The 13,184-nt window shown below is 45.4% G+C and overlaps 1 protein-coding gene across 7 annotated transcripts in view; it reads left to right on the top strand.

Annotated features, from left to right (window-relative positions):
* Positions 1–13,184, top strand: part of ARHGEF11 (Rho guanine nucleotide exchange factor 11) — a 164,162-nt gene that overhangs the window by 123,006 nt on the left and 27,972 nt on the right. For all 7 annotated transcript variants that reach the window (XM_077258833.1, XM_077258844.1, XM_077258799.1 and 4 more), the window contains 3 exons: positions 646–772; positions 9,340–9,519; positions 10,291–10,338. In XM_077258833.1, coding sequence (XP_077114948.1) covers positions 646–772; positions 9,340–9,519; positions 10,291–10,338 — 355 coding nt within the window. The remainder of the gene's footprint in view (positions 1–645; positions 773–9,339; positions 9,520–10,290; positions 10,339–13,184) is intronic.

The following is a 13,184-nucleotide window of genomic DNA, read 5'->3' on the forward strand; positions in this document are numbered from 1 at the left end:
TGAAGTTCCTGTTGTGTACCAATACACTCAAAACATGCAATTGTATCATCAAAGGGGTAGAGTGAAAAAAAAAAAATAGTAGACTGGGCCATAATCGTCCTATGGGCTGAGACTGGTATTGCAGCTGAATCCCAAAACAGAAGAAAGACAGCGCCACAACGGCCAGTGATGAAAGTCTTACATATTTAATCTGCCTCCTGGTATTGCAGCTGAACTCAATTTGACCAGACTCTTTTTTTTTTTTTTAAATAATTTTCAAACAAACCTAACTGTATTTTTTTCATTTTTGAGTTTGGCTTTTGTACCTAGTCATCTTTGTCTGCATGGGTCATCAGGTCAACTTAGGGATCCAAAGACCAGTGGGGGGGGGCACACCTTTTGGATTGGCCATAATTGGGTTGTAGTCTCTTCAGCATCTGAGCTAACTTTACTAACCTGAGCTTGCTCTGCAGATTCTATCTGCTTGTCTCGCACAACTTCTGGTACTCTATTCTCTGCGTGACTCCTGCTCCTCTCCTTCCTTTTATGAAGTCTATTCCTGAGCGAGGTGGTGACCACTTCGCTGGCAAAAATTGCCACACAAGAGGTAGTCATGCACTATAATGTCATGGCCTCTGGTATCTCACATCATTCTTCTCTACACAGTAAAACCTGGGAATGTCCGAAATATCATCCAACACTTCGAAAACAACCAACACCATGACCTCCAAGAACTTGGCATGCAACGACTGTCCACCGGCAGCTTTCCCGATGACCTGATGGACAATGACAGGTATGGGGGAAAAAAAAAATCTTCTCATTTTTGGCCTCCTCAGTCTACAATAGGAGAGATGTTGACCCCTTTTTGTTAGGTTGGATATATATTCGTTTTTATGGTTGGTGAAAACTAGGGTAAAGACTAGTGATGAGCGAGTATACTTGTTGCTCGGGTGGTCTCCTAGTATTTGTGAGTGCTCGGAGATTTAATTTTTGTCGAGGCAGCGGCATGATTTACGGCTGCTAGCCAGCCTGAGTACATGTATGGGTTGCCTGGTTGCTAGGGAATCCCCACATGTATTCAAGCTGTCTAGCAGCCGCAAATCATGCAGCTGCCTCAAGAAAAACTAAATCTCCGAGCACTCACAAATACTCGGAGACCACCGGAGCATGCTCGGGAAAACCCTAGAAACGAGTATACTCGCTCATCACTAGTAAAGACCACCCTACACATTTGCCAGTCTTGCCAATATTTTGTCTTTCATCAAATATATGTTGGGACCTTTTGAACTATTATTTTTTTTTTACTTTCTGTCACGGATCCCACTGTGCTGCCGCCAATTTATCACATACCCACTTCTCAGCACGCGACTTGGGGTTGCGCCTGCAAGGGTTAATCTATCTCCCCTCTCTCAATCCAGCATTCAACCTCTGTCCTATGCTGTAATGGGAGCATAAATCACACACCGACCCAGGCCACACACCCGCTCATACACGCTGCCACCACTCACCAAACACATGGGCGATGAGTCCCGGAAATATTTCTACTACTATCTGCCAATCATAAGGCTCACACAATTTATGGCTATGGATTCTTTAGAACATACAAGGTTCAACTTGCTTTAATATAAAAAGGTACAGTGCTTATAATAAATAAGGTATAAAACACATGGTAATAAAAAGACATACAAATGAGATGGATAAGGACTGGAACACATCAGCTCCGCTGCCCCAATATGTGAACAACTTTATATACGTACAAGCCTAATTTATAGAGTTACTCTGGAGGTCAAATTTCTAGACCAGCCTCTCAGGTTAATATTATAATTGCTTGTTTTTGATTGGGTCACGGCCGCTCCCCCAATGAATATATTATTTTCCTCTGAACACTCTTTGCCTAAAGGTTCTTACAGATAGGCCGGCGTCACACTCAGCGTATGAAAATACGGTCCGTTTTTTACAGCCGTAATATGCAGAAATGTTCCCAAAATAGTGATCCGTATGTCATCCGTAGGCAGGGTGTGGCAGCATATTTTGCACATGGCATCCTCCGTATGTAATCCGTATGGCATCCGTACTGCGATATTTTCTCGCAGGCTTGCAAAACCGACATCGAATGGATTTATGTGCTCAAATGTTCGTTAAAACATATATATATGTCATTGAGACACACACATGTATATATGTGTGTGTGTGTGTGTGTGTGTAATATATATATATATATATATATATATATATATATATATATATATATATATATATATATATATATATATATATATATATATTACACACTCACCGGCCACTTTATTAGGTACACCTGTCCAACTTCTTGTTAACACTTAATTTCTAATCAGCCAATCACATGGCGGCAACTCAGTGCATTTAGGCATGTAGACATGGTCAAGACAATCTCCTGCAGTTCAAACCGAGCATCAGTATGGGGAAGAAAGGTGATTTGAGTGCCTTTGAACGTGGCATGGTTGTTGGTGCCAGAAGGGCTGGTCTGAGTATTTCAGAAACTGCTGATCTACTGGGATTTTCACGCACAACCATCTCTAGGGTTTACAGAGAATGGTCCGAAAAAGAAAAAAAATCCAGTGAGCGGCAGTTCTGTGGGCGGAAATGCCTTGTTGATGCCAGAGGTCAGAGGAGAATGGGCAGACTGGTTTGAGCTGATAGAAAGGCAACAGTGACTCAAATCGCCACCCGTTACAACCAAGGTAGGCCTAAGAGCATCTCTGAACGCACAGTGCGTCGAACTTTGAGGCAGATGGGCTACAGCAGCAGAAGACCACACCGGGTACCACTCCTTTCAGCTAAGAACAGGAAACTGAGGCTACAATTTGTACAAGCTCATCGAAATTGGACAGTAGAAGATTGGAAAAACGTTGCTTGGTCTGATGAGTCTCGATTTCTGCTGCGACATTCGGATGGTAGGGTCAGAATTTGGCGTAAACAACATGAAAGCATGGATCCATCCTGCCTTGTATGGAGCATCTTTGGGATGTGCAGCCGACAAATCTGCGGCAACTGTGTGATGCCATCATGTCAATATGGACCAAAATCTCTGAGGAATGCTTCCAGCACCTTGTTGAATCTATGCCACGAAGAATTGAGGCAGTTCTGAAGGCAAAAGGGGGTACAACCCGTTACTAGCATGGTGTACCTAATAAAGTGGCCGGTGAGTGTATATATATATATATATATATATATATATATATATATATATATATATATATATATATATATATATATATATATATATATATATATATATATATATATATATATATATATATATATTTATATATATATTTAATTCAACGCGAGATATGTGAACAGCCGGTAATTCAATTGCCGGCTTTTTCCTTCTCCTTCACAAACCCGACAGGATATGAGACATGGTTTACATACAGTAAACCATCTCATATCCCTTTTTTTTTTTGCATATTCCACCCTACTAATGTTAGTAGTGTGTATGTGCAAAATTTGGGCGCTGTAGCTTATAAAATAAAGGGTTAAATCGCGGAAAAAATTGGCGTGGGCTCCCGCGCAATTTTCTCCGCCAGAGTGGTAAAGCCAGTGACTGAGGGCAGATATTAATAGCCTAGAGAGGGTCCATGGTTATTGGCCCCCCCTGGCTACAAACATCTGCCCCCAGCCACCCCAGAAAAGGCACATCTGTAAGATGCACCTATTCTGGCACTTGGCCACTCTCTTCCCACTCCGTGTAGCTGTGGGATATGGGGTAATGAAGGGTTAATGTCACCTTGCTATTGTAAGGTGACATTAAGCCAGATTAATAATGGAGAGGCGTCAATTATGACACCTATCCATTATTAATCCAATAGTACGAAATGGTTAATAAAACACACACACATTATTTAAAAGTATTTTAATGAAATAAGACACAGGGTGTTGTAATATTTTATTATACTGGTAATCCACCTGAAGACCCTCGTCCTGTAAAAAAGGTAACATAAAAAATCAACAATATCCCATACCCTCCGTCGTTTCTGTCAGTTCCACGATGTAAATCCATCTGAAGGGGTTAAATCATTTTACAGCCAGGAGCTGTGCTAATGCAGTCGCTTTTGTCTGTAAAACCCCGGGGAATGAATGGTGCAGGGGAATGTCCTGTAGTTACCTTGAGTCGCGGTGATGCGCCCCCTGCTGGATGTCCTCATATGAACTCGAGCGTGGGAATTTTTCCCAGGCTCGAGTTCATATGAGGACATCCAGCAGAGGGCGCTTTTCTATAGAACACCGCTGCGTATTTCTCGCAAGTCACACTGCTGGTCCGTGTGTAATCCGTATTTTTCTCGCCCCCAAAGACTTTCATTGGCGATTTTTTTTTTTTTTTTTGCGCAATACTGTGACAAACGCAGCATGCTGAGATTTTCTATGTACAAGACCGTATAATACGGATCAGTAAAATACGGCAGATAGGAGCTGGGACATAGAGAATCATTGTACAGTATGCAATCCGTATTTTCGGCACCTCTCATACGTCCGTAAAACTCGCTAGTGTGACGCCGGCCATAGTGTCAGGCTGTAATTGACATCTCTCTTCAAAAGCGGTAGAAGGTGTGAAATGTTTCCCCTTCTTCCTGGTTCCCAGCCAGGGGGTCAAGATTGGAGACAGTGGACTGCCTTCCCAAGATACATATGTTGTGACATTTGTGAGACCTGCAAGTCTCAGGACAGATGTTAAACTACTGCTAGTTACACATATAAACCTATACATTTTTCACCACACTTTCCCCACTCTCTGTATTGAGAATGCATGAATACACGGCCAAGCCATATTCAGCCGACCAGTATCTAAAGCTCATGGACACCTTAAGAGTCTCCTGCTCTCAACTAGGGTTAGAGCATGACTGCCGATTGCACTCATTAATGCCAACTTTAGAAACCGTAGGATTGTCGAAGAGGCCAAAAACATTATTGGCATGTTGTGTCTCTGAAAGAAGTTGTCCCTTTCATGCCATTGATGGAACTGTTCATGGATGCTCGAATTTGGCCAATTTTAGCCAATATTTTTGTTTGTTTTTTTCCTTTTCCTCTAATGGTGGATGCTTACATTAACTAAACTAAAAAAATATATATTTTTTTATTTTATTTATTGATTAGCAGGTGATCATTGAGTATTTTAACTTATTTAAAAAAATGTACATATATATTTTTTTTTTTAGTTTGTCTTAATTTTTTTCTTAAGGTCTCCACATTAGAGAGTTGGAGACTGAATTTCACCGTTTATGGAAAAACATCTAATGTGTATGTGGGCCTCCTCAACAGAAAGATTGGTCACGTTGAATTTAATTGACCGATCATTTTATTCTACCAGGACGTAGGTTGCCGCCAGAGGTGTGGGCCAATGACTTACATTCTTTTACCTATTGAAAATGCTTACCGTATATACTCGAGTATAAGCCGACCCGAGTATAAGCCGACCCCCCTAATTTTGCCACAAAAAAACTGGGAAAACTTATTGACTCGAGTATAAGCCTAGGGTGGGAAATGCAGCAGGTACCGGTGAATTTCAAAATTAAAAATAGATGCTCCATACCGTTCATTATGGCCCCATAGATGCTCCACTTAAAGCTGTGCCATATATATAATGCTCTGCACCGTTGCCCCATAGCTGTGCCATATATATAATGCTCTGCACCGTTGCCCCATAGCTGTGCCATATAGTGCTCTGCACCGTTGCCCCATAGCTGTGCCATATAGTGCTCTGCACCATTGCCCCATAGCTGTGCCATATAGTGCTCTGCACCGTTGCCCCATAGCTGTGCCTTATATATAGTGCTTTGCACTGTTGCCCCATAGCTGTGCCTTATATATAGTGCTCTGCACCGTTGCCCCATAGATACTCCACATAAAGTTGTGCCATTGCTGCTGCTGCAATAAAAAAAACAAAACACATACTCACCTCTCTTGCTTGCAGCTCCTCAGCGCCATCTTCCCGGCATCTCTCTGCACTGACTGATCAGGCAGAGGGCGGCGCGCACACTATATGCGTCATCGCGCCCTCTGACCTGCACAGTCAGTGCGGAGAGACGCCGGGAAGATGGCGCGATGCCCGGCGTGTGGAACGAGGACAGGTGAATATGACATACTTACCTGCTCCCGGCGTCCCGCTCCTTCCCCCGGACAGCTGGTCTTCGGTGCCGCAGCCTCTTCCTCTATCAGCGGTCACCGGCACCGCTAATTAGAGAAATGAATTATGCGGCTCCGCCCCTATGGGAGGTGGAGCAGCCTATTCATTTCTCTAATGAGCGGTCCCACGTGACCGCTCAGGGGAAGAGCTGCGGCACCGAAGACAGTGTGACTGCAGGGACAGCGCCAGGAACGCCGGGACTAGGTGAGTATATGACAGTGCTCACCCGCCGACCCCACCACCGATCATGACTCGAGTATAAGCCGAGAGGGGCACTTTCAGCCCAAAAATTTGGGCTGAAAATCTCGGCTTATACTCGAGTATATACGGTATTTATGGGGGGGAGTAAGGAGAAGGGTTTGGCCTGTAGCTATTGAAGGTGTGTTGGTCCTTTAAGTGATAGTTAGCCCATTCAGACTTCCTTTATCGGGAAAAGGAGAGCAAGGGTTTCAAGGACAGTGATATGTTTTATGGAATTGTCATATTCAGCATTCATGGAGACAGTCACTCTGTTCTCAGCGTATATGACCTTTATTCGGAAAGGTTAAATCAATGAGTCTCTAATTCTGTTGATGAGACAGTCCTCTATTTTTATAAAGCTCGGTGTAGACAGGGTGGGCCCCATCCTTTTTTAGCTGCAGCAGAAGAGGTATCCATTTTTTTCCCAGCTGGTAATTGTCATTGTCATATTTAGATGTCAGGATGCCTGCTAGGTCCCTGTGATGGGGCGGTCCTCCTCTGCTCAGTTGCCCGCTCTGTCCTGTCTGCTGCACCATTGATTTTTATTGCTAGTATTAGGATGGAGATGGGATCAATAGAGGATTTGCTTGGAAGCTGCTACAAAACACAGGCAGACAGAGCAGGCCTTTCGAGCTGGTGCAGTCCCTGGAATGAAAAAATAAGGAGGACTGGGAGACCTGGAGTAAAATGTAGATAAGGGGATCTGCAGGGGGAAAGGGGTGTCAGAAATATATGGGGCTATGCAAAAACATGGATAAGAAGAGGCTGGAAAGGACACTGTTTAAGAGGTAAGACCTTCCCTAAATTGTTATGAGAAGAGGATTCTTGACCCTTAGTAATTGTATGTGCATTCTAGATGGATGGCTTAGAGGGCAATTCCACCAGTAACTGCTTTTGAATGTTGCATTCTTGTTGCCAGTGGTGGACATAGATTTGCTTTATATGTGCTACAAAATAACTCGGTTGTCATACTACGTTATGCCTTGCAGAAATATATAAAGGTGAAAGACCCACCCCCGCTTACAGCTAGGTAGATGACTTAATCCACAAGAAATTGCTTTTATTCTGGCATGGTCTTTACTAGGAGTGGGAACAGCATTTGCTCTAGAGATGCCACAAATAGCTTTTAAGGGGCCTCCATTCCTCTTCCATCCTTACTGACAATTGTAAAGGTGGAAGACCCACCTCCACTTAGAGCTAGATCGCTAGTTTAAAAGCCAAGTCCACTAACAATGTCTTTTTATTGTCATCTGTGCTTTACTACAAATGAGGGCAAATTGGCTGTATAGGTGGCACAGAATAGCTTTCCCAGGGGTCATTATTTTACTTTACATGTGATTGAATTCTATAAAGGTGGAAGACCCAACCCTGCTTAGTGCTACAGTATCTTCTATATAAAGCTTAAAGGCAAATCAACTAGTAATCAGATACTGCTGTTTTCCAGGTATGAGTACAGAACATACTGTAAACATGGCACAAAATAACTCCTATAGGAGGGTTCATTATTTTCCTTGAACCCTCATAAAGTATATAAACACTGAAGACCCTCCCCTGCTTAGAGTTCAATAGTTTAAATATCATATCCACCAGTAATTGCTTTTTATTGTGGCATACCGCTTGTCAGGATTGGGAACACAGCTTGCTACATAGATGCGGAAAAGTAGGTTGTACGAGGGTTCTTTCTATAAAGTTAATGACCCACCCCCGCTTAAGAGGTAGATATTGTAGATAGCTTAAAGTGCAAGTCAACTATTGGTTGCTTTTTCATGTTGTATGCTCAATACCAGGAGTGGGGACAGAAATTGCAGTACAGACAACACAACATATAATCTGTGTTGGTTGTCAGTCTGCTTCTACGCTTACAGAAGTCTATAAAAGTGTAAGACCTGCACCTTGTTAGAGCTGGAGCAGCATTTTACAGCATTAGAAAGTAATGGCTATGAAATGTCACATGTTCTTTGCACTTTGACTATAGGTACAAGAAAATAGAGCCTAAAGGGGTCATCATTCTGCCTAGAACCCCTAGAACCTCCAATACCCACCCTCGATCAGAGTTTTCCTAAATCTTTTGAAGTGCTAGTCTACTAGTAATTGTTCTTTAATGTTGCAGACTCTTGAACAGCAGAAGTACTGAAATAATTATATAGATGACACAAAATCACATCGTCACTGCCTCTTCCTCCCTAATGGTCTATAAGTAGAAGTCCCACCCACGCTTACAGCTATATGGATATCTTAAAGGGAAAGTCTACTAGTAAAACTGGAACAGAAAAGCAATAATACAATTTTTTTCTTTTTTAATAGCTGTTGTTAATGCCTTTTCCTCTTTTATAAGTGTATGAAAATGGAAGGCCAACCCCTGCGTAAAGCTGGTTAAAATTGTGCCAGACTTTTTTTTGCTGTAAACGTTTTGTCATTTTGGTCCCTATTTCTTCATATAGTGATATATTTCTACTGATAAATACCCTTGGAAACATTTCTTCCTATTGATAATTTTTCAACCTTTTGCCGTAAGCAGGTGTTGGTCGTATTCATCAGGGCCCTTTTTGATAACCTTCTTCCTGTTTGTGATGTAGTATTCTCCGCTCGCTTACATCCTTTAATGAAATCTTAATTTACATTGCGAGGACGGATGCCGGTCGGATCTCTTGTGTATTATTAGATCAGCCTGTTTCCAGCGGATTAAGATAAATGACAAGGATGCTTGGATATGGTGTGCGTTATTGGGACTGGAAATGAATCAAGCTTGTAAAGTAAACTAATTTATTCCCATCCCAAAGTTTTTTGATTCTGTTTGCCCTTTTTTTTTTTAATAAAATTACCCTCCGATCACTTGACCCAAGGGTCACTGAAAGGACATAGAAACCACCACCAAGCACTTTTATCTTGTGTGACAGTACTTGGTCCTCTATCCGTGTACATTGTCACCTCGTCACTCCATCTTCTTACTCTTTTAGTGCCCGGTTGGAAGTAAAACTTGGACGTTCAGAAAGCTTAAAAGGACGGGAAGAGCTGAAGAAATCCCGCAAAGCTGACAACGTTCCTCGCTCCCGTAGTGATGTGGACATGGATGCTGCGGCTGAAGCGACGAGACTGCATCAGTCCGCATCATCTTCAGCGTCCAGCCTGTCCACAAGGTGAGGACCTCTTTCTTACAATGCACTTTTTCTCTTGCTGCAGCTGCTCCAGAACTGTTCTTCCTACTATAAATCAAAAAGAAGCGACTGATGTAGGCACCCATTTTTTGAGGCGATCACCCAAATTGAACACACATGCAAAAATGGTTTAGAGTGCTTTTACATTGCGTTTAGGCACCCGTTCGGTGGTTTATATCAGGGCTTACTTCCGAACCCCTCGCTAAAGGAATTCCGATGTATGGGCCAACGGGGCTGTAGACTATAAAGCTGCCGACAGAGTGAACGTGCACCAATTTCGGGTGTGTATGCCTACTGGAGTCGGACACTCAGACGTAGTAGATTTCTTCTGGGTGTCTACCTCCAGTAGGCATACACTCCCGAAAATTATGCACGGCAGAAAGCACGTTCACTGTGTTGTCACCATTATAGTCTATGCTCTTGTCTGCGCATATGTCCAAATCCCCTTTTGCAAGGGGTTCGAACTCAAGCCCCTACAGGACACACTGAATGGTTGCCTAAACGCATTGTGAAAGCACCCTAACTCTTTCCTCTGTCTTCTCTCCATATCAGTCAACCTTGTGTATGCTCCTCTTACAGCATCAGCTTACTCCATCCTTCCCATTGAGAGCACATGCACACTCAGGAGACCAAAGCGTGCACGTCTAAATGGGGTCAGAAAGAATGGTTGTCTAAGGTTTATGGGCTTGCTGCTTTTCCTTTTTGAGCTGATCAAGTCCAATTGGATTTTCACAAATTCTCTTTATGTAACAGGTCTTTGGATAACCCAACACCACCGTACACCCCCAAGCTGAGCCGCAGGTGAGGAATAGCTGTTTTTATGGGGTTACCTCATGTTAGTTGGGGTGAGTTGTAGGACCAATATATTTCTTTATCGCCTCTCATTGAGGGACACAGGAACCATGGGTGTATGCTGCTGCCACTAGGAGGCTGACACTATGCAAATAAAAAAGCTAGCTCCTCCTCTGCAGTGTACACCCCACCGACTGGCATTATACTCTTCAGTTTAGCTTAGTGTCCGTAGGAGGTGGACACGGGTCTTTCATTAGACCCTTATCTACCTCAATGTGCTCTGATGCGCCATCGGAGGATGTTTCGGAGCTAGATTCAAACCAAATCGCTACCATGAGGGATATGGTTCAGAATCTCATTGGAGCGATAAATCTAACCTGTGGCATCAAGGAGTCCTCTACGGAACCCGCAGATCAGGCGGTTTCGTTTAGACGGGCTAAACCACCTTCCAAGTTTTTCGCTCCTCTCCCGGAATTCCAGGAGATTATGACCAGAGAAAGAGGGAACCCTACCAGACGCTTTCAGAGAGGAAAGCGACTCGGAGTTTTATATCCCTTTCCTCCAGAGCTCACCGCTAATTGGACTGCTTCTCCTTCGGTGGATCCTCCAGTTTCCAGACTGTCCACCAACACTGTCCTCCCACTGTCCGGCGGAGCATCTCTGAAGGATTCTAACGATAGAGTTATAGAATCTTTCGCGAAATCAGCCTTTGAGGCGGCCTCAGCTAGTCTTTGCCCGGCCTTTGCTTCCACTTGGGTTTCAAAATCCATATCCAAATGGGCCAAACAGCTCCGTCAGGGCATTCTGGATGGGGTTCCATCCGGACAGCTAGCGGAACTTGCCAACCAGATTTCTCACGCAGGTGAATATCTGGTCTCCGCCTCCCTGGACGCCACGTCTTGTGCGGCTCAGGTGTCCAGCAACGCAGTTGCCATCCGCCGGACCGTTTGGCTTAAGGCTTGGCAGGCGGACTTGTCTTCTAAAAAGTCCCTTACCGGCCTGCCTTTTCTAGAGTCTCGTCTCTTTGGTTCTCAGCTGGACCAAATCATTAAGGACGCTACAGGGGGCACGAGTTCCCTTCTTCCCCAGGCCAATCCTTGACACCCTCCTCCTACACGTCAATTTCGGTCTTTTCCTTTCGGCACTTCGCGGCATCTAATTCCTTCTCCCAGCAGCAACAGAGGCCACAGGCCCGTCAAGAGAAGAAGACGGTATCCTTTAAGCCCACTTCTTCCTGGCGTCCTCGCTACTCCCAGGGTAGATCCTCCAGGTCCAGGACTGGAAGAACCACCTCGGCATGACTTTCGGCTGGTAGCCAGCCCACCTCCCAGGCTGGGCGGCCGTCTCCTCTTCTTCAGGGACGTCTGGATCTCCTCGGTAGAGGACGCTTGAGTCAGGGAAGTTGTATCCTCGGGATACAAGATAGAGTTCCTTTCACGACCCCGGGATCGTTTCTTCGAATCCCGACCTCCAAGAGACCCCTCTCTAGTTCCGGGTTTCTTCGCAGCCATCGCATCTCTCCTCAAAGCCGGGGTAATCGTTCCCGTCCCAGTAAAAGAACGGTTCACAGGTTTCTACTCAAACCTTTTTGTGGTACCGAAAAAAGACGGCAGAGTACGTCCCATTCTGGATCTCAAATTGCTGAACAGGAGAGTTCGTCTGAATCACTTAAGGATGGAATCCCTTTGTTCGGTAATTGCTTCCATGGAGGCTCACGAATTTCTGTGTTCCATAGATATCCAGGACGCCTACCTCCCATGTTCCGATATTTCCAGGACATCATTATTCCTTCTCAGCGCATCATCTTTCTGGGCATGCTCTTCGACACCACGTCGGACCAAGGTCTTTCTTCCCGAAGACAAGAGATCCATTCTTCGTCGGGACATACGCGTGCTCCAGGGCCCTCGGTCTCCCTCCTTCCGATCGGCCATGAAGGTTTTGGGGAGGATGGTAGCAACATTGGAAGCGATTCCCTTCGCCCAATTTCACTCCCGACCTCTTCAGCAAGTCATCCTGTCTCAGTGGAGCAGGTCTGTCTTCTCCCTGGACCGCCCGATCCGACTCTCTCCCCGGGTCAAACGGTCTCTCAACTGGTGGCTCACGTCACCTCTCGTCTCCCAGGGCAGGTCCTTCCTTCCAGTTCACTGGCAAGTGGTGACGACGGATGCCAGCCTGCTCGGCTGGGGTGCAGTTTTTCGCCACCTGACTGTACAGGGCCGCTGGTCGGCTCAAGGGTCACCCTTGCCGATCAATGTCCTCGAGATCCGGGCCATTTTTCTGTCCCTTCGTCACTGGGAAAGGATTCTCAGGGGCCTTCCTATCCGAATCCAGACGGACAATGCCACGGTGGTGGCTTATGTCAACCTTCAGGGGGGGACTCGGAGCTCCTTGGCATTGGCCGAGGTATCCAAGATCCTCCTATGGGCAGAGGCAACGGTTCCGGTGATATCCGCGGTGCATATCCCCGGCGTGGACAATTGGGCCGCCGACTTCCTCAGCCGCGAGGGTCTCGCGGCAGGGGAATGGTCCTTGCATCCGGAGGTCTTCCATCAGATTTGTCTTCGATGGGGGACTCCGGACGTGGACCTCACGGCGTCTCGAATGAACAGGAAGGTTCCGCAGTTCGTCTCCAGGTCTCGCGATCCTCTCGCAGTGGGCGTCGACGCCCTGACCATTCCTTGGTCACAGTTCGTGCTGCCCTACCTGTTCCCACCCCTTCCATTACTTCCCAAGCTGTTGAAGAAGATCAAAGCGGAAGGGGTGCCGGTCATTCTGATCGCCCCGGATTGGCCCAGGAGAGCTTGGTTCGCGGAGCTCGTCAGTCTTCTCGCGGACGCTCCCTGGCGCCTTCCAGA

The sequence above is a fragment of the Ranitomeya variabilis genome, chromosome 1, assembly GCF_051348905.1.
Source record: "Ranitomeya variabilis isolate aRanVar5 chromosome 1, aRanVar5.hap1, whole genome shotgun sequence".
NCBI lineage: Eukaryota > Metazoa > Chordata > Amphibia > Anura > Dendrobatidae > Ranitomeya > Ranitomeya variabilis.